Genomic DNA, 26639 nt, shown 5'->3' with positions numbered 1-26639 from the left:
CGTTTCTGAATCTCTTTCTAACAAAACATTATAAAGCCTTTTAATATGCATTGGACCTTTCTCTCTTATATGTCTAACCAATTCTTCCTCATGCAACATAATACCAGTTTTTTGGTCCTCTTTCCATCTCATTTGTAATTGATTATATTGTAACCAGGTTAAATTAATCCCTTCGTCCAACAGTGTCTGCAATGTCTTCAGCTGCCATCTGCCCGCATCTGTAAAAAGAACCTCTTTATATAAAAACCCCCCGAGTGACATTATATTTGTATTCCACAAGGTATGACCAAGATCCAGCCATAGCGGTATTTTATAATCCCATTTGAGTCGGTGCTTCTTCCAAACTTTCATCAGGGAGTCTCTAAGTATATGACTTTTAAATACTTTATCCACTTTATTTTCATAGAATAAGTAAGCATGCCATCCAAATTCAAGATCAAAACTTTCTGCATTCAATATTCCAGCCTTTTTATTTCCAAACCAGTCACTTGTTAAAGTTAAAGCTGCTGCATCATAATATAACTGTAGGTTTGGGAGTTTAAGGCCTCCTCTTTCTGGAACATCTTGCATAATTTTCAATTTCACTCTCGGCTTTTTCTCGTTCCAGACAAACTTATTCACACCAGACTGCCAGACTTTCAGTTGTTTATCACTTTTAAGCACCGGAATCATTTGGAACAAAAACAGAAATCTTGGCAAAATATTCATCTTAACTGCTGCTATTCTTCCAAGTAAAGACAGTTGCAGCTTTTTCCAAGTCTCCATGTCTTTCTGAACCTCTCGCCACAACACCTCATAATTATTTTGAAACAATTTCATATTTGATTCTGCAACCTGAATTCCAAGATATTTTACCTTAGGTACAATTTCAAAACCTGCCCTCCTTTCAAGCTCGTGTTTACGATCTTGTGTCATATTCTTAACTATCATTTTAGTCTTTTTTGAGTTCAGTTTAAAACCTGAAACTCTACCATAGTCTTGTATAATGTCGTTCATCAGGATTATTGATTCCATTGGTTGTGATAGGGTAACAACCAGATCATCTGCAAATGCCTTTATTCTATAATCCTCTTGCCTTATCACTATACCTTTCAAAATTTTTGAGTCCCGTATTGTATTTAGCAAGACTTCCAATGTTAATATAAATAAAAGTGGGGACAACGGACATCCCTGTCTTGTTCCTTTTTCAATTTTAAACTCTGTCGTCAAACTTCCATTAATAATAATCTGTGCTTTTTGCTCTTGATAAATTGCTGAGATCGACTGTATAAATTGGTCCCCAAAGCCCATCTTTTTTAAAGTCTTTAGTAGAAAGTTCCAATCCACTCTATCAAAGGCTTTCTCCGCATCCAAAAAAACCAGCACTGCAGAAATCTGTTTATTCTTATCAAGATATTCCAATAAGTCTATTACTTGCCTTACATTATCCTTCATATATCTGCCCTCAATAAATCCCGCTTGGTCCTCATGAATTACTTTTTGGATTACTGGCATCAACCTGTTGGCTAATACCTTCGCATAAATTTTATAGTCTGTGTTCAAAAGAGATATTGGTCTGTAGTTCTCTGGTTTTTTAGGACCAACTTGTTCCTTTGGTATCAGAGATATATAAGCAGTTGTCCAAGATGGGGGTATTTTACCCCCTTGTTGAATATTGCAAAATAAATCTCTAAGTTGTTCCACCATTTCAGCTTGTAAAGTTTTGTAATACACTGCAGTCAAACCATCCGTGCCAGGAGCTTTGGCTGTTTTTAGCTGCTTAATTGCTGCTATTATCTCCTCCTCTGTTATAGGATAATTCATTCTTTCCTTTTGTTGATCAGTAATTTTTGTAACTCTCTTATCCTTTAAATATTTTTCTATAAGTCCATTCTGCACCTCTTCTTTGGCATATAATTTAGTATAATAATCCACAAAAGCTTCTTTAATTAATTTTTGTTGAAAAATTTCTTTCCCTCCAATGTTAATACTATCAATAGTCCGTATACTTTGTTTTTTCCTCAGTGTGTAAGCCAACCATCTGCCCGGTTTATTGGCATTGCAAAATGTATTATGCTTCGCGTATTGTAAACTTGTTGCAACTTGTTCCGCCATAAGCATTTGAAATTGGTCTTTCAAAAGTTTTATAGCACTTCGTATTCTTTCATCTGTTGGGTTTTTAATAAGTAATTGTTCCTTATTCTTTATTTCCATTTCCAACTCAGATCTTTTCTTTTGTCGGAACAGTCTATGTTTAGAATTCATGTAGATAAGTACCCCTCTCATATAAGCTTTACTAGCGTCCCAAACAATTTCAATTGGGGTACCTTTATTCAAATTTATCTCAAAAAATTCTTTCAAATGCTTTTTAAGTTCTATTGTATTTTTTTCATATCTAAACAAATTCTCATTTAATCTCCAAGAACGTCTCTCAACCTTATCCATCTCAATTTCTATCCATACAGGGCTATGGTCAGTCAAAGTTCTTGGAAAAATCTTTGTTCTTTTTGTCTTAATAAGTAGATCATTTGACAACAGGATAAAATCAATCCTAGAAAAGGATCTATGTCTATCGGAAAAGAAAGTGTAATCCAATTCATTTGGATTATGTATTCTCCAAACATCTTTTAGTTCCATATCTTCTTTCAAATCAAAAAAAGTCTGCGGTAGTCTAATTCTAGACTTTGCCAAGCTCTTTTTGTCTAATTTAGAATCAATTACTCCATTCCAATCTCCCATAAATAAAATAGATCTATAGTCCCATTGCACTATTTTAGTATGTAACATCTTGTAAAAACAATCCTGTTGTTGGTTGGGAGCATAAATTCCAATCAAAAGAATTTGACCATTTGCTGTAAGCAATTCAATTGCTACAAACCTACCATCTTGATCTACTTCTATAACTTTTGCTGTTAATTTTTTATTTACATAAATAACCACACCATTCTTTTTCTGCGAAGTTGAAGATATATAATGTACTCCTAATTTTGAATTTATCAGATATTTCTGATCTTGAGTTGTAATATGCGTTTCTTGTAAACATATTATATCATTATTAAATTGTTTCAAATATGTAAATAGTTTCTTCCTTTTCTGTGCTGAATTCAACCCATTAACATTCCAAGATAAACACTTAAGGGTCATCGGCCTGTTTCTGGAGCGCAGAGCAAAATATTTGAAGTTCATCCAAGAGCTTCGATCTTGCTCCTCCCATAGCTCCACTCTCTTGTGGGGTACTCTTTGCTGCCTTCTTGTCTTGTCTTTCCTGTTGTTGTTGTTGCTTTTGTTTAAGTAATTTGGATTGAGCTCTAGTTATACGTTGATCTTTAACTTCAGTCAACTGAATCAAATCCAAAATTGGAGAAGAATCCAGCAAGGGCTCACTCAGAAAACCTCCTTCTGCACCTTGCACATTTTCTAATTCCTGCTTAGGCTGTTCTTCCAATTGCCTCTCTTCACTCTCCTTAATCTCCAAAACTGTAGATGTACGTGGAGATGGTGTTCTTTCCTTAAGAATAGTACTATAAAAATGTTGTGCCTTCTCCACAGTATTCAATCGATATCCTTCTCCCTTATATCTAAAAATTATCCCAGCTGGCGCATCCCACCGGAAGGGTATCTGTAAGTCTTTCAATTCCTTAACAAGAAAACCAAATTCTTTTCTAGCTTTCAGCATTTTAGGAGGTAATTCTTTAAAAATTACAAGTCGTGAGCCCCCCACTTGTACAGAGGTGTGAAAAGATTTTTGGAGGATTTCATTTCTAATTTCTCTCTCAGTAAAATATATGACCACATCTCTAGGCAGTTGTCTTTGTCTGGCCACCCAAGAGTTCACTCTGTAAATTTTATCTATTTTGTGAAATACCAGATCAGGGTTAACTTGTAAGATCTTAGCCAGGGCTTCAGAGCAAACTTGTCTCAAGTCCTGTCTCTCCTCCTCTCGAATTTCCCGAAGCCGTATGGCAAATTCCATCGCCCGGAATTGTATCATGACAATCTCATCTTCAATTCTCTGCATTTTACTATCAGCTTCTTCAATTTTATAGTCATTATCTTTCATCCTAACATTAACTTCTAATTTGAGTTCTTCAACTTTAAAATCAACTTTCCCAATAAAATTTGCCAGGCCAGACGCCACTTCTGATATTTTTTTTGGTCACCATATTTTGATTCTGCTTCACCATATCTTTAACTTCATTAATTTCCTGCAGAAATTCCTCATGTGATTTTTGAAGTTTATGATCTATTTCCTGTTGAGATTCTTGAAATTTTTCATCCAAAGTTTTAGAAATAAAGTCTTTTAAATCTCCCACATCAATTTCTTTTTTCTGAGTTTGTAACTGTTGAGCAGGGGGAAGTTGCGTTTGATGTTTATGTGTGGGGGATCCCCCCCCTGATGCCTTCCCTTCCTGCTTCTTTGAAGCCATTGTGCCACGTAAGCTAATTTTTCTAAAGAGGGAAGTTCTTTTTCCTTTCCCTCTTCCACAAAAGCTTCTAAAAAAGTCCCCCAGATTTAATCAAGTGAAGCTGAAGTAAAACAAAGTCAAATTTTAGAAAAAGAAATTTTTTCTTTAGATAGAGCAACTTTGTAGCAGCTTTATAACTTTGTAACAAATCTGGAAGGCTTCACAAATCCACTTTCATTAGCTCGTTAACTCAAATGCTGGGCGCCATTTTTTTTCAAATCACTTTCACTCACTCACTTTCTCTTTTAAATTAGAAAGTCAACAAAGCACTGATACTTGCAGTTTTCAAGTTTCTGGATTCAAGTTGATATTTCCGTTGTTTGTTAAAATTAGTTCCTTTCGCTTTAAGAGTTTGCTGCTGCCGGCTTGTTCTGCTAATTAGCAGAAACGTCCCACGCCGCCCGGTTTGCGAGCCTCGGCGACGGCGGTGTTTCTTTAAAGACCGCCAGCCCCGCCGCCTGTAGAGCCGCCCCGCGATCGAGGAGCGGCTCGAAAACTCCAAAATCTTGAAGATTGAAGGAGAAGAGATAGCAGGGTACAGGTTGAGCCCCTGTAACCCCCCAGGGAACTGTTTCTGGGGAGGAAACAGGCGTGGCTCCCTTCCAACCTGCTGAAACTCCGGGTTCCAAAATTTTTTACTACCAGTTCTGTGGGTGTGGCTTGGTGGTCGTGGCATGGTTTGGTGGGTGTGGCTTGGTGGGCATTGTAGGGGAAGGATACTGTAAAATCTCCATTCCCTCCCTAATCCAAGGGAAGATTACTGCAAAATCCCCATTTCCTTCCAATCAGCTGGGACTCGGGAGGCAGAGAACAGATGGGGGCGGGGCTAGTCAGACTTTTTACTAGCGGTTCTCCGAACTACTCAAAATTTCCACTACCGGTTCTCCAGAACTGGTCAGAACCTGCTGAAACCCAACTGTGACTGGTAGCTATGGCAGTGTGAGGCTCCGCCCATCCACCCAGATGTCATTATTTCCTGGTTTTAACCATGAAGTAACCTATTTTTTACCCTCTGCGCATGTGCAGAGGGTCCAAAATCGCATGTGATGTGCGTAGCGCACGCACTTCCGAACCAGTAGGGAAGGTAAGTAGATTTCACCCCTGCTTTGCTTAATCATATTTGTTGAAAAAGCAAGCTTCCCAGGTGGTTAATATATGAGACCAGAGCATGCTCTTAAAATTTTAAGTCTAAAACCTACAGATTTGTCTATCCCTATGTTAGGGTCTCTGCAGACATAACAGAGATAACCCTAAGATAGTTTGAAAGCTTTAAAATTAAAGACAGTTACAGTCTAGTCACTCTTGATGTGAACCGAGGTCCCCAGACTGCTTTCAAAGGCAGCTTCATAAATAACGCATGCAGAAACTCAAGCAGGAGATTATCAACCTATTAATAAATGTTACCAGGCTGTCTCTTTTCAGACAGGTTGCAGTTGATCTATTTGTCTGAATTCGTAATAGGCATCATGAGTCACATCTCTACAGAATGTGCAAGATCTCAAAACCCCTCAAGCAAATACAGTGAGGAATGGTCCCTTCCAGAACAAGGTGAGTACCGCTTACCCAGGCAGACGAAACATTTTTTACTCTTGACTAGATGAAGCTTTGGTTTATTAGCCCTCATTCAGCCCCTTATCAAGCCCAGTCATTACTTCAGAATGTCAACTGAATTAGATGAAAAGCTGAAGAATATATGCATTGCATTGACATGGCACAGTCAACCTACTGTTAACTTCTCATAGCACAATGAACATTTTTAAGATAAACCACTGATGCATTTGTACTGATTTAACATTAAAAATCTACAAAGGGCAACACACTATTGACTCCAGTTTAATGCCTATTACTCCAAGAGTACAATTAAGTAAAGAGATCAGTTTAAGACTTTTTACAAAATATTAGCAAGTCAGCTAATTGCAAAATGCAAGCAGCTGGATCATATTTTAAAATCTGATTTGGAAAATATAAAAAAACAGATGCACTTGGTTAATTTAGTCTGCAAATACTATCCTTTAAAAATACTTTCCATCCATAATTTACAGCTTCTATGGTCTCCTGGCAAACTCTTTAAGAAGAAGGAAAAAAAAACATCCTGTGCTGAATAGTCAATTTGGCTTCAGACCAGAAGATGCAAAACCTTTTCTAGGCTGATCCTGATATTGCTCTGCAAAATTAATTGGGAGCTCCGAAATGCTATGTGGAAAAGCTGCCTTTCAATATTGCATATTGAAAAAAATATCAGCAGTATATTCGTAAGTTGCTGTGTTCATTATTATCAAAATCTTATCTTGATACCTATTTTACAGTCAACTAAGGGTGATTCTCCAAAATCTTCATCTGACCTGGGAAGTCCAAATGGAAATTTCTCCCATTCCCTTTAAATCAACTCTATTTCTTTTCTCAACACTACACATTTTCTTCTTTTATCTGTGTACAGAAGAACCTTACTCAGCTTCAATCAGAACTCAATCAGATCAGGAAGATACAAATGAAGTCTCTTTTCTTTCGGATAGGACTGCTAAAGGAAAAATTAAGTAGATGATATTTTCCTGATCTGAAAATATTAACTAGCATTGCAAGGCTGAATATAAGATCCCAGGCTAACAAGCATACCATTAAAAAGATTAAAGTCTCCAAAAGAATCAGGTTTAAAGCCCAGCATTTTCAAGCATAAATTAATTATTTAAGAGCTAAAATAAGCCATGGAAAGAGATGCATTGCTTATGCATCTGGAAAAGCAATGGAAGCCTATAAATGTGTCAATGGGAGTAGAGGCTGATTGAGGGAAACTTTAATAACAGGTAGGGAATTTGATATTCCTGATATTCTGCTTAATTTCAGAACTTTTACTTATTACTATGTGTATATGGTATAATTTTGAATTAGTCCCTAGATTATTCTCAGACTGTAGACTGGAACGCCTTTGAAGGGATTTAAGCTGAAACCTGAGCATAGAAGCAACTGAAAGGAAAAAAGAATAAAAACCTTCTGTTTTGGCGTCTTTCTTTCAGATATATTCTGGAATAAAAAGAAGTCATGCTTGGTGACAATCTTAAAGCATTTCCTAACAAGATTTTAATAAGAATAAAAATTAAGTACAAAACATTATGTGTCTGACTAAAGAATTAAAAACTGAATAAACTATATTTTCTTTTGTGAAAGTTGAATTGACATTGACAAAGAAGAATGATGACTAATATGAAAACAATAAATCAAAGGAACAACTCATCTAGGAATCTTGGATTTGATTTTTCCAGATGGATACATTTTGACAAGAACTTCCATATGTCCTTTATTCTTAATTACCGGTACTTGGGGTTTTTTCTTATTGAACTCTGCCAAGGCTTGATGGTCAGATATGGGCATGCGCACATGGTGGCAATAGCAGTTTCCACAAAATCGGCACTGGGAAAACATTAACAATGTTAAAAGTTATGAACACAAGAGTTTAGGAAATGATTGTTGCAATCCTAGTGTCAGAACTCTCCTAAAATGCCCACTCTCAGAATGGAAAATAATGGAAGACTGAGATTACTGTAGTTCTGTTCTGGCATCAGACCTCCAATTTTACAGATCAGAGAAAGAAAGACTAGCAGGGAGACGTGTGGGGAAGGGTGTAGGATGGGCTGATATTGGGACTGGCAGATTGGCAGCCCGAGACATGCTTTGAAACTTCAGGCAGCCTTGAAACTAGCAGAACAGATTAAAAAAAAGTAAGAGAAAGGGAAACAAAACCAAAAACACAATTTCTCCTCTTTCTTTCTAAAAATACAATCTGAAAGAGCTAACTGTCCTATATATTAGAGATACAACATGTATATACAAACACAAGACAGAGTATGGTAGCTTGTTTGTTTATTTGTTTGTATAGTTCCTGTCTTAATTATTTTTACAAATAACCCAAGTCGAGGAACATATCCAACACAACTTAGTCTTCCTATTTTTCCTACAACAACCCTGTAAGGTGGATTGGGCTGAAAAAGAATGTCTGGTCCAAAGTCATCCAGCTGCCTTTCATGACTAAGGCGAAATTTGAGTTTCTTGCTTTCTAACTTGGTATGTCAACCACTAGACCAAACTGGATAAAAATAAATAAAAATAAAAACAAAGCTTATAAATATAAATAGAATCATTAATAATAAACTGTATTAAAATTATTTTGCAATCTGTCCAGATGTACATACAAGATATAAAATAATATTTTGTGGGAAATAACGCTAGTCCTTGACTTATGACCACAATTGATGTTAAGTCCAGAATTTGTTAAGTGAGAAATTTGTTAAGTGAGTTTTGCCCCATTTTATGACTTATCTTGCCACAGTTGTTAAGTGAATCTCCATAGTTGCTCAACATAGTTGCTCAACATATTTAACATAAGTTGTTAAGTAAATCTGGCTTCCCCACTGACTTTGCTTGTCAGAAGGCCGCAAAACGGGATCACATGACCTTGGGACATGGCAACTGTCATAAATATGAACCAGTTGCCAAGCATCCAAATGTAAATCATGTGACCATGGGGATGCTGCAAATGGTTGCAAGTGTGAAAAATGGTTATAAGTCACTTTTCTCAGTGCCGTTGTAACTTCGAACGGTCACTAAATGAACTGTTGTAAGTTGAGGTCTACCTATATAACAATGATTTTACTTTTCATTAGGTAGGTCCAATAAAAAACACAGCAAATAAAATGACACTTCCAACTGCTGAAGCAAATTCTTGATTTTATAGCCTAACAAATATAGGCAATTTTAAATATTGTATCAATTTTATAAGGTCCAAATCAGTTTGGCCAAGAATTTAAGTGAGCACTCATATTTCAAATTCTCACTAGCAATAAGAATTTGAGTGGTCTTTATTATTTACCTTACAAAAATTTATGAGACATAAAAAAAACTCTGTATGGATTTGAGTGCTCTTGAGTTCCTACTCAGGTGTAATCATCTTTTCCTGTTCAAATCACAGTGCAGCATTAACTTTGCATTATAAAGAGTTGTCAGAATTAGGGTTCCATCTTAATTAGAGTTTGCTGAACCACTTCAAGCACAGTTGAAATCTTAAATAGGAATATTGAAGTCCGCACAATTTCAGTTTGATTATGCCTTTTGAGATTCTAAGACTACATATTTACTCATAATAAATTCTGAGTCATAAAAAAATAAGTCTCAGTAAGTGAGCTTAGCATTGCTGGGAATCTTTCCAGTGAAAAAGCTGCTGGCAGGAATCAAATGGATCTACTTTAAAAAAAAAATCAGTAGTTGTGGATGCTCCATTACTGGAATTTTTTAAGAGATTGGACCAGGGGTGATTGCTTGATTAGATGCATATATAACTGCTCTTTGCATCTTCTGGCTAAAACCCAATCCTGTTGATTGACCAGTTCAAAACTGGTCTCTTGAGTCAAATAGTAAACTAGGCTACAAACTGGATATGATATCTAGGCTTTCTAACCAGTTTGTTGCAGACACCCATTGTGGGTGTCAAATGAGTATTACATTTGTAAAACGTAGCAGGTATAATTATTTTACAATGCATTTTCCAGTATTTCAGGTTTAATCTTCTTTACAGGCGTGCATAAATCATACTGATTATAAGTATAGAAGCAGGGATTGATGGGTAATTTTTTTAAGTGTTAGAAACAATACAGATGCTGACTAGTGCTAGAGAATAAATCAATCAAATGGTCTTAGGAAAAAAAGATTTGGCTTCACTCCAAGAACTGCCAGGTGATTGAGTTGAACTCTTATTTTATTAAAAAAATAATAAAAATCTCTTCTCATCCCTATTGATGGTCACTTGTGTGAGCTATCTTAACTTGACTTCCAGTGTTATCACAGTATGATAAATTCTTGAGGAAAAACCTTAGTATCCTGTTGCCTTTCTATAGTGCCAGGCATTCACAGATCCATGTGTATTGTATGACTTCTGGTAGTGAATTCAGGCTGTGCTGCAATTGGTCTATCTAGACCCTGAGTCTTTGGGCAAGACTATGAGCTTTATCTATGAGCAACTGGTGTTTTGACTATCACTATGGACTATCACTAAGTGTTGTACCTTAACGAATGTATCCTGTCTTTTTATGTACACTGAGACAAAGACAAATTCCTTGCGCGTCCAATCATACTTGGCCAATAAAGAATTGTAATTCTGTAATTGAGCTTCTGACATTGTTCCCAACACCCTTCTAAGCTATGCTCATGCACTAGTCCATGCAGTCCTGTAGCTTGGTACTTACAGGACTGTCCTTGTTGTGGGGAGGGTGGTTATTGGCCAATGGTACTTTCATTATCAACTTTGTCTTTCTTTGTCTTAGCCAGTCTGATTGGAAACCTGCTGCTAGCAGCTAGTGGTGTGTGTGTGTGTGTGTGTGTGTGTGTGTGTGTGTGTGTGTGTATGGGAAAAAGAGAGAGACAAAGAGAGAGAGAGAGAGAGAGAGAGAGAGAGACCACATACTTTCCCCCAGTAATTTGGCAATCTGAAATTCTCTTTATGTTTACTTGCACTAATGTGCATAATAAACAATAATCTACTAAATTTCTTTAAAGATGAAAACTCCAGGTAGTCAATATTCTCAACCAATCTACAAAATAGATTTCGCAACCCATTCTCAAGCTCCTACTGTAGCAAACTCCTAAAGACAAAGAAACCATCAACTGTAATCTGACTGTAGATCAGCAAAGCTTTTCAACATTTATTTCTTAGTGCAAAGTAAGAAATTTTCTTTGCTAAATTGTTGAAATACAGAAACAAAATTCAGTATTATGTCCCTAAATTCTAGTATTTAAAATTAATTCCTGCGTTAACATCTAGGCAAATCATCTCACAGAGTATTGTTCCAAATTGTAACTCATTATTACCACCCACCATTTAATTGTGATTTTGTATCTGTTCCCCCATGTTTTTTCAACCTAGCTTGCAATCCTAATTCTGCTAGGTAGACCTTAAATTCTAACATAAGAATTCATGCATGAAGTAAATCTGCTTATCCCTGATTAAGTAAATTAAGTAATTAAGTAAAAAAAAAAGGGCCACCATACCTCAATCCTTGTGGTTTTGTTAACTCATTAACACACCAAAATGTTAAAACGGGGCGGCGGGGAAGCACAAACTATTTGTAGAGCACATTGGACACAGCAAATTTAAACCTTATTTTTTTAGAAGACTAATCTGATTTGTTTGAATGTTCATCATAAATTGCATAGCTTGGGGATCCTAGACATACAGTATAAAGAAATGCGTTCTGTTGGATTGGCGCAGGGACGAGAATACGCGAGCAGCGAGAGGTCCGTTCAGCACTTTATTTAGGAGAATCAGAACTGCCAGCTGTGCTGCCGGGCTCGCCTTATAAAGGGAATCGGCAGTCAAGCCGGCCAATGACAGATCTTCAAATCTCCCACCGGTGGACTAGCCAATCCGGCAGGGATGCCCATATACGGACATAACACCCCTCCCCTCCTAGTTCTTAGTCCATCTCTCCGTTGGTCACATATGTGACGTAGTCGTGCAGGTAGGCGGGGCACCTCCCCGTCCTATCTGACCTGCGCAGATCACTTCTTGCCTCGCTGTTGACCCATGCAGACGAGACTCTTGTCTCTCCCGGTTAGCGCCTTGGAACTGTCTGGAACTCGGCCGTCGAGTGTGCGGGCTCCAGACCAGTACCTCCGGCTGGGTTCTCAGAACTCCCTGGCAGCCCCAGGAAACGATGCCTCAGCCGCCGCAACTCGCCGCTGATCAGGACTGGACGCCAGGGACCCGGTAAGTTGATGGTTCTCTTCCCTTCGCTCTGTAGCTGGTTTTCGGCACAAACAGCGTCCGCTGTCGTTCCGGTACTTGGTCTCGGTTGTCGCTGCGGCTGTTGTGGGTAACGTTGAGGGTCCTCGCGTTCCGGTAGTGGCAGTTGGCCTGCTCCCCTGGTGTGGAACGGCCCGACCTTGCCGGGGTGTCGGAGGTCTCCCTCGTCTGGGTGTTGTAGGCCTACCTCGTCTGGGTATGGTAGGTCTACCTGGACTGGGTGTTGTCGGCCCACCTCGTTGGGGTGGCGCAGGCCTATCTCGTCTGGTTGTGGTAAGCCTACCTCGTCGGGGTGGCGCAGGCCTACCTCATCGGGGTGGCGCAGGCCTACCTCGTCGGGGTGGTGTAGGCCTACCTCGTCAGGGTGGCGCAGGCCTGCCTCGTCGGGGTGGTGTAGGCCTACCTCGTTGGGGTGGCGCAGATCTACCTCATCGGGGTGGCGCAGGTCTACCTCATCTGGTTGCGGTAAGCCTACCTCGTTGGGGTGGCACAGGCCTACCTCGTCTGGGTGGTGTAGGCCTACCTCATCAGACTGCTTTTTGCCATTTCTGCCGCTTTCCCTCCACCTTTTCCAGAGTTGGTCAACATGGCATTTGACGACCTGCCCGTTTCCCAGCTCCACTTGGTACGACCTTGGGCCCGTTGTTCTGCTGATTACTCCCTTCAGCCACTTTGGAGGCTCATGGAAGTTGAGCGCATAGACCGAGTCTCCCTCGGTGAAGGTGCGCAGCAGACGGGTTGCGCTCGCTGGTTCTTGGGGGTTGTACTGGGGGTGTAGCCGGTCCAATGGTGTCCTCAGCTTCCTCCCCATGAGTAATTCGGCCAGGCTTCTGTGTGTGGTGGCGTGCGGGGTGATATGCTGCGTGAAGAGGAATTTATTGATCCTCTCCTGCCAATCCCCGGTACCCATCTTGGTGAGAGCTTCCTTGGTGAGCCTCACCATCCTCTCAACTTGTCCATTTCCCACCAGCCTGTAAGGGGCAATGAGGGCATGGCGGATGCCCAGCTCGGCCAGGAACGATTCCATTGGCTTGGCGGTGAGCTGTGGCCTGTTGTCCAACACCAGGACGTCCGGAATGCTGTGAGGACCCAGAACATGACTTGCCTGAGGATCTTTTCCTTCTTTGTGTGAGCTGCCACGTCCGTGGAAGATACTGGGCACTGCAGGTCTCCGTCAATGTGGAAAAGGCCGAGGGTGGGTGCGGGGTCTTCCACCGGTTCCTGCGTTGGGCACCTACTGAGGGCATCCGCGTTACTGATGGTTTTGCCGGGTCTGTGTGTGAGAGTGTACGAGTACCCGGCAAGGAAGATGGTCCAGCGCGTCATCCTGGGCGACATGTATGTCGGTGTTTGTTTGTAGCCTGCGAAGAGTCCGAGGAGGGGCTTATGGTCAGTGACGATTTCGAATGCCCTCCCATAGAGGTATTCATGGAAGCGCTTGATGCCAGCCATGATGGCCAAGGCTTCCTTGTCCAGCTGGCTGTAGTTGCGCTCAGCTGCTGCCAGAGTCTTAGAGAAGAAGGTGATGGGGGCTTCTGTGTTGTTGGGCAGTCGGTGGCTGACGACAGCCCCGACTCCTTATGGGGACGCATCGCAGGTCAATAGCCCCTTGATGTTCTTGAACGCGGTTTCCTCGGCTCTACCCCAGTTCCAAGGGGCCGCTTTTCCCAGAAGGCGATGGAGTGGCTCAGCAAACGTGGCTTTCTGTTTAAGGAAGACGCTATAGAAGTTTAGCTATCCTAAGAAAGCCTGAAGCTCTGGCTTGTTTTTGGGGGCCAGAGCTTCATGAATCGCCTTGACCTTAGATTTGGTAAGGTGTATGCCAGTGCTATCTATTAAATAGCCCCGGAATTCGACCTCCTGGACCCCAATGATGAACTTGTCTCTCCTTACATGCAGACCCTTCTGTTGGAACCGCTTCAGGGTGAGCCTCAACCGTTCCAAGAGTTGCGATCTGGAGGTGCCGGAGATTAGTACATCATCAAAGTACGGCACCACCCCTGGAATGCCTTGGAGAAGGCGCTCCATCATTGATTGAAAAATGCCAGGGGCTGCACTGACTCCAAATTGGAGGCGGTTGCATTTGAATGCGCCCCGGTGGGTGACAATAGTCTGAGCCTCCGCAGCTTTTTGGTCGACTGGCAGTTGCTGGTAAGCCTGGGCCAGGTCCAGTTTTGCAAATATGGTCCCACTCCCGAGTGAATGCAACAGATGTTGCACCACTGGGATTGTGTATGCGCTCTGCTGTAATGCGCAGTTAATGGTGCATTTATAGTTGGTGCAGAAGCGCACAGATCCATCATGCTTCATTGGGGTCACAATGGGGGTCTCCCATACAGCATGATCAATTGGTTCCAATATGCCTTGGGCGATCAGTTTATCCAACTGCGCGTCTACCTTAGGCTGCAGTGCAAATGGAACCCTGCGAGGCTTAAGCTGAATTGGGGTGATTGAGGTATCTAAATTGAAAGAGATGGGTTTCCCCAAGAATTTACCTAAGCTGCCATCGAAGACATCCTTGAACTCTTCAAGGAGCTTGTCGAGTTCGTCCTGCCGAATCTGATGGATTCCTCTGATTGAGAGCCCTAGAGGCTCGAATCACTCCACTCCCAGCAGGGTCGGGTGGCTGTCCTTGACGATGGTGATGGGTAGGTCGCCCTTGAAACCGTGGTAGCTGATATTCAGTGAAGCTCTCCCCAGGACCCCGATGGGGTTTCCGCCGAAATCAACGAACCTTGCGTGTAGCGGCTGCAGTTGGCTCTTTGAGATTTGTGGTTTCAGCTTTTTGAGCTGCTGCCAGTCCATAATGGAGTAGATGGAGCCTGAATCTACTTCCATGGCACATGGAGTTCCTTCCATGTGCACAGTCATGATGAACTTTGTGGCATTGTGGTCATCGGTGTGGGCAATGGTGGTTTGGTGGACCGCTCTGTTTCATGTGTACCCATCTCCTTCGCGCCTTGGTTGATAGGACTGTCTGGATGTCCTCTGGTGATCGCGGTTTTCCGGCTTGGCTTTCTCCCGGACTGGTTCTGGAACTCTGCAGGCCTCAGCGATGTGGCCTTTTCGCTGGCAACGGTGGCATGTCTCATCTCTCCACCGGCATCTGGCTCTCACGTGGTCGCTGTTGCAGCTGGCACAGCTCTCCTCTCGGCCGCCATTTTGTGTGGTCTCGCACCTTGGTGGTCTGGAGACCTTATGGACCGCCATTTCCTCGTCCGACTCGGATCCCGCGGTGGATTCCTTGGATGAGGTCTGGGGAGCTTTCTTGATTCTGTGGACTGCCTTGGCTCTCTGCATTGCTGCTGCTGCCACCTCTGATGTTTCTGCAGCTGTGGCCTCTTTGATCACGTCTTTAAGCGAGACCTTTCTCCTGCTCAGCAACTTTCTCTGCAGGGAAATGTCCCGCATCCCAAAGACGATGCGATCTCGGATGGCGTTGTCCACGTGATCGAACTCGCAGTTGGCAGCCAACTTCCATAGTGCTGTCACGATGTCCTTTATGGATTCGCCCTCCTGTTGGTTCCGTTGGCTGAAGGTGAATCTGTTTGCCATCGGTGTGCCAGTTGGTGCGTAGTGTTCCTGGAGAACGTCTTGGAGGTCGCTCCATGCCATGGTCTCGATGTCCTGGGGTGCCACGAGGTCGATGGCCATCTTCAGGACTGCCGATCCGCAATGTGCCAGGAACAAGGCTCGTTTGCGGTTGTCCTCCAGGTCTTCATAGCCGTTGCCAGTCAGGAATTGGCGGAACCTAATCATATAGGCTTTCCACTTCTCCTGATCGGGGTTGAATGGTGCCAGCGAGATTTGTGGCGCTGCCATGGTTCTCATGCTATCAGCTCTAAGTGACTACAGCTCACTGACTTGCTCTGTTGAGTCGGGCTGGGTGACGATCGTGCCACGAGGTTCTTCACTGTGGTTCTTGAAATCCTTCATCGCCAGTGTTTGATTGGCGCAGGGATGAGAATACGCGAGCAGCGAGAGGTCCGTTCAGCACTTTATTTAGGAGAATCAGAACTGCCGGCTGTGCTGCCGGGCTCGCCTTATAAAGGGAGTCGGCAGGGAAGGTGGCCAATGACAGATCTTCAAATCTCCCACCGGTGGTCTAGCCAATCCGGCGGGGATGCCCATATATGGACATAACACGTTCTGTACATTTACTTGCTCTGCTAGCCATTTTGCAAATTGCCATGTATGTTCCTTGTCATCTTTATATAATAAAGGCTTTTCTCTGCTGCTAAAGGATACATAAAGCTTAAAATAACTCATAGAAACAAAATGTATTTTTCTGAGAAAAAAAGATGCAACCTTTTATAATTCATATAATAGAATACCAATTTTATATGCCTCATCTATGCTCAATCCATAACTGAGCCCAAACTGCTATAGTATAAAATACTCTATTCTTAGAAATCTAGCAACTTCTTTTGTCCTTACTATGGAACAAACATCACTTCATTGTTTAGTTTCTAAACTTTCAAGTCTCTTTGTAAATAAGACTTGTCATGAAGTGACTATATCACACATTTTTAATATTTTAATGAGAAAAAGCAAAATCTTTTGGAAACTGACAAACATATAACTTTCCAAAACAAACCCCAAGCATAGCAGATAGATAAAAGGTACAGAGGTTTCTACTTTATTGTGTAAATAATGCTTCATTTTATCAGATATAAAGATTTACCCTGAACTCCTAGCCTGATATAATTTCACCCCATTCTGGATGAGTTCGCTAATTTGCAAACAGACAACAATATAGATTCTTTCCAACAATGATTATAAACACTGGAATAACTTGCAAAAGAATTTCTATAAATAAACAACTATAGATGGGCCCATTGGCAGTTAAGAATTAATCATAGGCCAAGAATTGATTAAATTAAGAATACTAGACTTAAATTTTCCTATTAAAAGTTTCAGTGTGGCCCAACATTCTTTCATAATTTCCAATTAGTGTCACAATTATCTGGTTTCTTCCTAATGTATTTCTTTGTCAAAGAAAACAACTGTGCCAAATAAATATGCTACCAACAAGTTTTAACAATATTCTAATGAAATGGTAAGCAAAACCATTGTTCTGTTTTTTTGTTTTTTTGTTTTGTTTAACTTGGAACTATATAGAGTATATATGTCTGTAAGCAACTACAGAAAATAAGCCAGGACTGCACTTCGCTTGATCAAGCAATGGTAACCAAAAAAAAAAGTTTCAATGTTATAACTGCGGGACAGTTTCCCCAGTACCTGGATGAAGCGTTGTATCTGGATCCGTTCCAGTCAGGTTTCAGGCCTGGGTACAGCACGGAAACGGCATTGGTCGCATTGGTTGATGATCTCTGGAGGGCTCGGGACAGGGGTTGCTCCTCTGTCCTGGTCCTGTTAGATCTCTCAGCGGCTTTTGATACCATCGACCATGGTATCATGCTGCACCGGTTGGAAGAGTTGGGGGTGGGAGGCACCGTACTAAGGTGGTTCTCCTCCTTTCTCTCTGACCGGTCGCAGTCTGTGTTGACGGGGGCAGAGGTCGACCCCAAGGCCCCTTATATGTGGGGTGCCGCAGGGATCGGTCCTCTCGCCCCTTTTGTTCAACATTTATGTAAAGCCGCTGGGCGAGATCATCCGTGGTTTCGGGGTGAAATACCATCAGTATGCTGACGACACCCAGATGTACATCTCCACCCCGGACCACCCCAACGATGCCCTTGAAGTGATGTCTCAGTGCCTGGAGGTCGTGCGGATCTGGATGGGGAGGAACAGGCTCAGGCTCAACCCATCCAAGACCGAGTGGCTGTGGTTTCTGACGTCCCGATATAGTCAGCTGGTGCCATCGCTGACTATTGGGGGCAAATCATTGGCCCCCACGGATAGGGCTCGCAACTTGGGCGTCCTCCTGGATTCACGGCTGTCTTTAGATGAGCATTTGACGGCCATGACCGGGAGGATTTTTCATCAGGTTCACCTGATCCGCCAGTTGCGTCCCTTTCTAGATCGGGACTCCCTACGCACAGTCACTCATGCCCTCGTTACCTCTCATCTGGACTATTGCAATGCTCTCTACATGGGGCTCCCCTCGAGGTGCACTCGGAGGCTCCAACTGGCGCAGAGTGCGGCCGCGCGGGTGGTTATGGGAGCGACGTGGAGTTCCCATGTAACACCTCTCCTGCGCGAGCTGCACTGGCTCCCGGTGGTCTTCCGGGTGCGCTTCAAGGTTCTGGTTATCACCTTTAAAGCGCTCCATGGCTTAGGACCTGGTTATTTACGGGACCACCTGCTACCACCAATAGCCTCCCACCGGCCAGTACGCTCCCATAGAGAGGGGCTCCTCCAGGTGCCGTCGGCCAAACAATGTCAGCTGTCGGCCCCTAGGGGGACAGCCTTCTCTGTGGGGGCACCTACGATCTGGAACGAGCTTCCCCCGGAGATACGGAGGATCCCGGATCTGCGCACCTTCCGCCGCGCGCTTAAGACTCTTCTATTTCATCAAGCTGGCCTGGCCTAAATCTTCCCCCTTTTAATATGGAAATTTTAAATTTGTTTTAATTATAGGGTTATGGGTAAGCCGTTTTAAATTGGGGAGCCATTTTGGATTTAATTTTATTTTAAATGTATTTTAATGTTTATATTGTATGTTTTTTAATCTTGGCTGTTCACGGCCCCGAGTCCTTCGGGAGAGGGGGCAGTATAAAAATTTAATAAATAAATAAATAAAATTTAATAAATAAATAATTACTGCTGCACCTAGCTGTAAATGCAAGCCAGCTGCTTTTTGTTGTAAGCCACCCAGAGTCTCCTCAAAGCAAGATGGGCAGCAAACAAATCTAATAAATAAATAAAATAAATAAGAATAAACTCTGATTCTTAAATTTAAAGTAACTTTGAAAACAGATAGATTTCTTTGAAAAGAAAGATTTCCTAATATAGAGAGAGATTCCCCAACTTCTTCTTACTGTTGTGAAATGGTAAATCCATTCACAACAACTTAACATTATAAACCAATGAGCTACAAGTACAATCTGTATTTGTAAGCGTGTAAAAAGTATGCATCTTAGCTTCTAAGTTAAATTGTTGTTCCAGTTCTCAATAAATCCCTAAAACATCCAGTGGTACAAAATGCAGAAATATTACCGGGAAACTGCAGCTTCCATAAATTCATCTAGAAGATCATCATAAGCCTGGCCTCGGATTCGTTTGTGTTTCAGACCTATGTACAAAGGATCATTTATCAACTCCTGTTCAAAAGAAAAGAAAGAAAATAAATACAATTGTTATCATTTGTGGCACCTGAATCCAAATATATTGTATGTGTATACTTACAATTTATAATTGAAAAAATTGTTCAGTCTTCCAGGGAATTATGGGATAGAAAAATGATGGGAAATCTCTGCCAAAAAATTTAGGTTTTTTATCCCTCCTTTATTATTTTTATAAATAATTCAAGTCAGCGAACATACCTAGCACATCTTCTATAAAGTATCTTAGGCTGAGAGAGAAGGAATGGCCCAAAATCCCCCAGTTGGCTTTCATGCCTGAGGTGACACTAGAACTCACAGTCTCCTGGTTTTTAGCCTGGTATGCCTTAGTCACTACTGTTTATTTTATTTATTTTAAGTATATTTTAAGATTTTAAATGTCTATTTTAGTATATTCATTGAGCTATCATTCCTTTGATAAGTTATGTGAAACATAAAACTAATATGTACATATGGTGTCGATAGATTTGGAAAATAAACATGAATGGTGATTGGTCTGAGATTGGTTACACATAAAATTAAGTGAATACACTTGTAAAAACAAAAATATAAGCAGGGTCAAACCTGGGTAGTATAAGTATGACAAACTATCAAGAAATAAATAGATAGGGAAATGGGAAAAAAAGTTACAGAAGAAAACAGTGGCAAATCACTTTTTCATGATTGCCAAGAAAGCAATATTTATATCTCTGCGTAGTTTCCAATAATCCACACAGTGGGTTGGTAGGATTTTAAAGTAAAAAGTAAACTCTTTAAAATTGCAGATAACATTCTACATAACTTTTTAAAGTCATTTATACCTGAAAAAACTTCAATTCATACATTTCTAAAATCATATTACATAATCAAAAATTTCTTGTGAGAAGGAAAACATGATGCTTTTATAGAGTAGATATTATAGCCTTTTTGAGACTAAATGTTAGCTTTTAATTTCATGTATCAAATTATACCTTATAATTTTCAAATCCAAATTCATGCAATATCCAAAGCAAAAATAAACAGAAATGAATAAATGAATCCCTGACCACATCAAACCACAGATAATTTTTATACTTCAGAGCTTTCCACAAAGTATATTTCAGGAGGAAGATATGGTTTTGACCATTCTACTATTAGTTAAGTCTAAGCTACCAATTACAACAAAATCAAATACTATCTTCCAATTTCAGGAAACCTCTTTGTGGGATATACACACGTAAGCCATATCTTACTAAAGGACAACACGGAATCATTTTTTTCCAGTTCTTATTTGAAATTGTGCCAAAGTGTTGTCCTTAGACTCTTCAGAAAAATCAATGGCATGAGACAGTAAAATGCAGCATAAACCCTAAACAAAACTGAATTTCAGGTTTGATTAGAAACCAGCCTAACATGCCCTTCATACTGAATCCATTGTAGAGACAGACATGCCTCGACAGGCTAACTGCTTTATTGAGAATGATCAGAAAATAGAAACTTAACATGCTTTAGAAATGGGATGCAAGTAAATGATGGATAGAATAAAACAGTTATGTTTAGAAAGGATCAAGGAATCAGAAGGAGAGAATAACAACAGATGAAATGGGTGAATGCCCTTCAGAGAACTAAAAATTATTACTGGAGACCAGCTGAACAATAAACACTGGTCTCTGCTAGGAGTATCAAACTCAGGACGACACATTGTCATCATGTGACATATCGCAACTTTTTCCCCCTTTGCTAAAATGGGGGTGGGGGTGGCCAGCATGTGAAGCATCCAGCCCACAGGCCGTGAGTTTGACACCCCTGGTCTATGCAGTCAGAATCAAATCTGAAAGCACTTAACTAACCTGTCTCCAGCTAACAACTGGTTTTACCATATAACACATTGTTTCAAAAAATATTCTGAACCTCAGTATCAGTTTTTTTACAGAAGGAATAATGATAATAATGAAGCTTCAATAGAAATTAGAAAACACTCCTGGTCCACCTGAGAAACAGTAATAATCTGGATCTGAAACTATAATCAACTATAAGGAATCACAGTTGGTTCATATTATTGTTCCGACAAATGACAAGTTTGTTCTACAACACTATATGAGCCATATGCTGTCATTTTTCATTACCTTCATTAAACAAATATTTCAGGACACTTCATCTAGAGATTATCTGTACTTATTTTTCTTTAAAAGTATCCTGCTAAACTGGGTGAGTTATGAATTTTTAATTGTAAATAATTCGCAAATACCTCATTTATGGATCAGAGATGGATATTGCTAGCTTAGCGGATGTTCAGCAACATCTATAGGACCTTAGGTATAGTGTTTTCCCAGACCAACACTTGAACTAGAAAGTTTGCAATCAGACATTCAGTGAAGAGCTCTTATAAGATACTTGCATTGCAGATATCAGAAAAACCTTTAATAAGGAAGAGAGACACCTACTGCAGACTATGACACATAATATAGTGGTGGACTGAGAACCATTCATCTCTCATTTGGAGAAGTGGTCAGTGCATTGTTATTGTAATTAACCATTCTGGTCTGAGGCCCTTTGTTAGCTTTGGTCTTCAGATTAGTTCCTCCCATATAATATTGATGAAATAAAATGCAATGGCAACTTTAGACAGCCAGTTTGATAAATGGCATAAGGAAGACTTCTAACAAACATGGACTGCCATTCTGAGTCCATAATCTACACAAACTATTTGACAGATCTGAAAAACAGGGCAAATGATGGGTACTCTACACCAAGAATGTTTTTCAATCCAAACCACAGTCTCAAAATTCAATTTCATCAGTGCAAAACATGATTTAATACTACAACTGAACTACTTCATACTTCAAACTGTCATGCTGGGGCTGTTGTTATGAAGAAATATGAGGAGGCAGTACTATGCATTTGAGATATACAAAAAAAACTATTAAATGATGAAATGCTTAACAAATGAATAATTAAGTATACTCAATATTTTCAACACCTATATAACTATACCTGTATTGAAATAGCAATAGATGGTTGCTGATATGAAACCAGGACCCATTATTCAGAAATTTTCATCTAGAAGCATCAAAGTTATCTTTTCTCGTTTATTGGAGTTGCCAGATAGCATATCACCAATTTTTTTCTGAATCAGAGTTCGATCACACCAGAGACTGTAGATTAGGGGTGTCAAACTGGATTTCTTTGAGGGCCAGATCAGCATTGTAGTTCTCCTCTGCGGGCCAGCAGGGTGGGGGGACGCCTCCTGCAACACTCTGCCAGCCAAAACAGGGCATTTTGGCCAGCAGACTGCTGCAGGCCGAAAATGGGGCACACAAGGGCCACACACGCCCCCCCCGCCGTGCCCCGTTTTGGCTGCCAGAGGCACTGCAGGCTGGTACTTTGCTATTTCTAGGCCAGCCCCACGGGCCAGATTTAAGCACCCCGTGGCCTTGAGTTTGACATCCCTGCTGTAGATAATCTGTAGAGTTCTTCATAGATAATTTGTAAACTGAAGAAGCCCCAAAAAATATGCAACAATAAGTTCAAAGTTTCAATGATCTAAACCTTTCTCATATTTATGTGGTTTGAGGCATGGCTTTTTGCCATTTTAACAAGCCCACTCAAGCTTCAGACTAATAAGCTTCAACCTCTACTTACATCTGCCAATGGAGGAAATAGAACACCACTCTTTTTTTAAATCAAGGACATTTTCTCACAGTCAATTAGTTCTAGGATAGATTACTCATCATTCTTAGTTGATAGTATTGGCCATGTATTTCAATAAGCAGGTCAAATCTAAAAGCATCTCCTGCATACAGAAATAGTGAGAAGTAAAATATGTGGAGCAAAGTAGAAGAGAAATAAGTTAATGACTATGTAATATAGAAATTTGCAACTGAAAATATTAAATCAGTCTAGAAATTGTTTACAGAGAAGTGTTTAGCGCTAAAAAATTAAATGTGAATTGCTGGCTTAATAACGCCTTCCTTGATCTATAGAGAACATTTACCTTAAAATGCTATTTACTATTCAAACTATTGAAATTCAGCTAACTTAACAAAAAAGGGTTCCAGAAACAATGTATAATTACAGTTCAGGAGCGTAAGGTAGCTATTGCAGAAAAGCCTCAGGAGGTGGCAGCACTTAGCTGACCTTGTCAAGCCTGGTTAGTGCTTTCATGAAAGGCTATCAGAAAATCTCAGGACTTTAGGTTAAACAGGAAGTCAAAAGTCACCCCAGAAAAACACTGAAGCAAATCACCTTTGTATGGCTGCCAAGAAAGTTACACATCCATGTCCATGAAGTCTTCAGCAGTCTAGCTCACCTCAAAGGACACATAACTTTAATTAACAAAGAAAAAAGGTAACGTGTCTTTTCTAAATGTACCTGCTTGAGCCTATATTCAAGCAACCTGAACTTGAGAAGATCGGTTTGATACTCAGATCTTGGAGCATTAGAGCCACAGCCACATTGGTAATGAAATGTATTTATCGTTTCTTTGTTTGGCTTCAACGAGACTCTTCCAAATCAATTTTACTGAAAGAGCAACTTTCAATTTTACTGAAAGAGTGACTTCAGAATAAGGCCTGTTCGTGCTTCTGTCTAGCACATGCTTGAGGCTAGTGGTACAGGAAGAGGCAGAATCTTTTATCGGGTGGGAAAAGAGTTAGCATTTTCAACCCCTGAAATCCTCCAGTCATAGACGCACAACTGTATAATGTTTCTCTGACAAAAACACTACTATTTTCTTCCAGGAACCCCACTTGATGGAAGAGAATATGCTACTTTTCATTAGCCGATTTTATTTCTGCTTGTGGGATCCATTAAATAATTCCATTCCTCAGCAGTCTCTTATGACTAGAGCAATTTTAAGTGTGCTGAATTTTCACTCATTAGTTATATCGCTTTTCCAACAGTTTTCAAATGCTGGAAAATATTTAGCATAAATAAAGCCAAACTTTCTTTTGAGCTTTATGATCATGATTTCTTTTGAGAATCAGTTTTTTCCACAAGTGTCAACAATAGTTGACTGTCCTTTTCAAAAACCTTCTGTCAAGTAATATATCAAACATTATTATTATTATTTGAAAAGCATACTTCTTCTCTCCCTTAAGTAAAATCTTAAATAGATCCTACATAGGCCCAAACAATACACTCCCAGTTCTTTGCAAAATCCAATAGTGGAAGTAAAACTAGTAACAGCAGTAGTAATACCAGTAGTGCCAAATATCTACCTCAGGTTTTCATTTGCAAATCTTCCGTATCTCTAATATATTTACTTGTCTAATACAAACAGCTAAAGCTCACTAGCAGCTACTATTTCAGATTCAGTCTTTATCTGAAGATAAAAAACTAAAAATACATGATGAGCTTTGAACAGAAACATGCAGTTAGGCTGTTCAGTAAATCAAAACTGTAATAATACAGCCAAGCATTGTCAAATTGTTCTTACTTCTCAGAATAAAAAAAAAGTGCTATTATTTCAGAGTTTAGAATATCTAGTGATATTTCATGGTTTCAATAAATCCCCCATAGAATTCTGATATCTGATCTGGTGCCAGAAGTACCAGGAAAGAGCCATACGTTTTCTTATTTATCTCTTTTTTTTTTTTTATTTGATTTATATGCCGCCCTTCTCCAAAGACTCAGGGCGGCTTACAATGTGTTAAGCAATAGCCTTCATACTTTTGTATATTTATACAAAGTCAGCTTATTGCCCCCACAATCTGGGTCCTCATTTTACCTACCTTAGAAAGGATGGAAGGCTGAGTCAACCTTGAGCCTGGTGAGATTTGAACTTGCAATAATTGCAGGCAGCTGATGTTAATAACAGTACTTTAGTCTGCTGCGCTACCAGGGCTCTCATACTCTTTAAATGAGTTTTCCCCACCGTTTAAATAGAATTTCAATGCAGAATCTTCAGGGATAGAAATTCTAAATCTACCCCACTGCCTTCTCCTTCCCCCCACAAGAAATCGCCCTCTATAGCTTACACAGTGACAAGATCTGCGATGATTTCAAGTGAGTCAGGGAAGCCTAAATTTCTCCAAATTTGTGATTCCTCTGAGCAGAGAAAAGTGACATCAATGATTTAATTCCACACCTAGATCCTCTCTAGCTCTTTTTGCTAATGTGTAAGTGGGAAATAATGACACCAATGAAAGAAAAACAGAAGAAAAAACTTGAAAGCCAATTTTCATAAGCCTTCACAATCACAGCATTTAGGAAATATACTAATTTAGTTAGTCTAAAGGGCAAACAACTGTAATTATAGATACTAAAAGTTTAAACATTCAGTTGAGAACAAACACAAGTTTCATTTATTTTAATGCCCAAATTCTAAATAGTGTTGCAACAAATAGAAATGCATGATTCTAGTGTGGTCAACATATATTCTGGTTGAGACTCTCACTAACTAGCACTTGACTTTAATTTATAACAGCGCCTTCAAGTTTTTATTGAAAAGGCCTGCCAAACTAACATAAGTACTTTTGTTATTTTTCCAAAATACTTAAGTACACAAGTTCCCCTCTCAACAGTCACATGAATGCACTTCAGTTGATTGGCAACTGAACAACAATTACAGCTGTTTGTAGCATCCTTACCAGTGTAAGATGCGATTGCATCTTATGCTGGTTTTGCCAAAACTGGGCATTTTCTTCCAGGCCCATAGCAAACCACTGGTTCACTTTGTCATTAAGCGAACCCAATGGTTTGCCGTGTTCACTTAATGACTTCTGCATTCACTTAATAACTGCCACAAAAAAGGCTGTAACTCTGTTGGTTACTCTTCAAGAAAAACAGCAATTTAATTTTAATTTTAAGAGATTATTAATTTTACAACTATCATTGTAAAAAGTCTAAGAGTCCATTAGGGTCATAATTTGAGGACTACATGTACCAAAAATAAATTATGTAGCGCTCTTGTTTTATACAGCTCTTTAAAACATTCTGCAAGGAGTCCTGTTCAAAAGGCACTCAAAAATGAAGGAAGCAGTTAAATAGCCATAATCATTATCACATGGTAGTTTTTGCTGTAATAAAAGATAAGACTGTGATATCTAAAACATGAATCTTTGCCATGATTTTTGACAGTTTGGCTAATAATACTTCAAACCAGTAAAATATGTTACTTTTAGACTTTATCATGCAGTTTCTCCTTTTTTCTCCCATTACATGCTTCAGAAACAGTGAATGTTACTTTATATTAGATTTACA

At 40.1% G+C, this 26639-nt stretch overlaps 1 protein-coding gene across 1 annotated transcript in view; it reads right to left on the bottom strand.

Moving 5' to 3' along the window:
• ME1 (malic enzyme 1) overlaps positions 1-26639 on the bottom strand; it is a 112428-nt gene that overhangs the window by 36195 nt on the left and 49594 nt on the right. The window contains exon 6 of the mRNA XM_070932875.1: positions 19354-19457. Within this exon, the coding sequence (XP_070788976.1) occupies positions 19354-19457 (104 nt within the window). The remainder of the gene's footprint in view (positions 1-19353; positions 19458-26639) is intronic.

Source organism: Pituophis catenifer, unplaced genomic scaffold, assembly GCF_029215685.1.
Source record: "Pituophis catenifer annectens isolate HBS135680 unplaced genomic scaffold, rPitCat1.0.hap2 SCAF_1, whole genome shotgun sequence".
In the NCBI taxonomy this organism is placed as follows: Eukaryota; Metazoa; Chordata; class Lepidosauria; order Squamata; family Colubridae; genus Pituophis; species Pituophis catenifer.
This window is presented reverse-complemented; position numbering and strand designations above follow the sequence as displayed.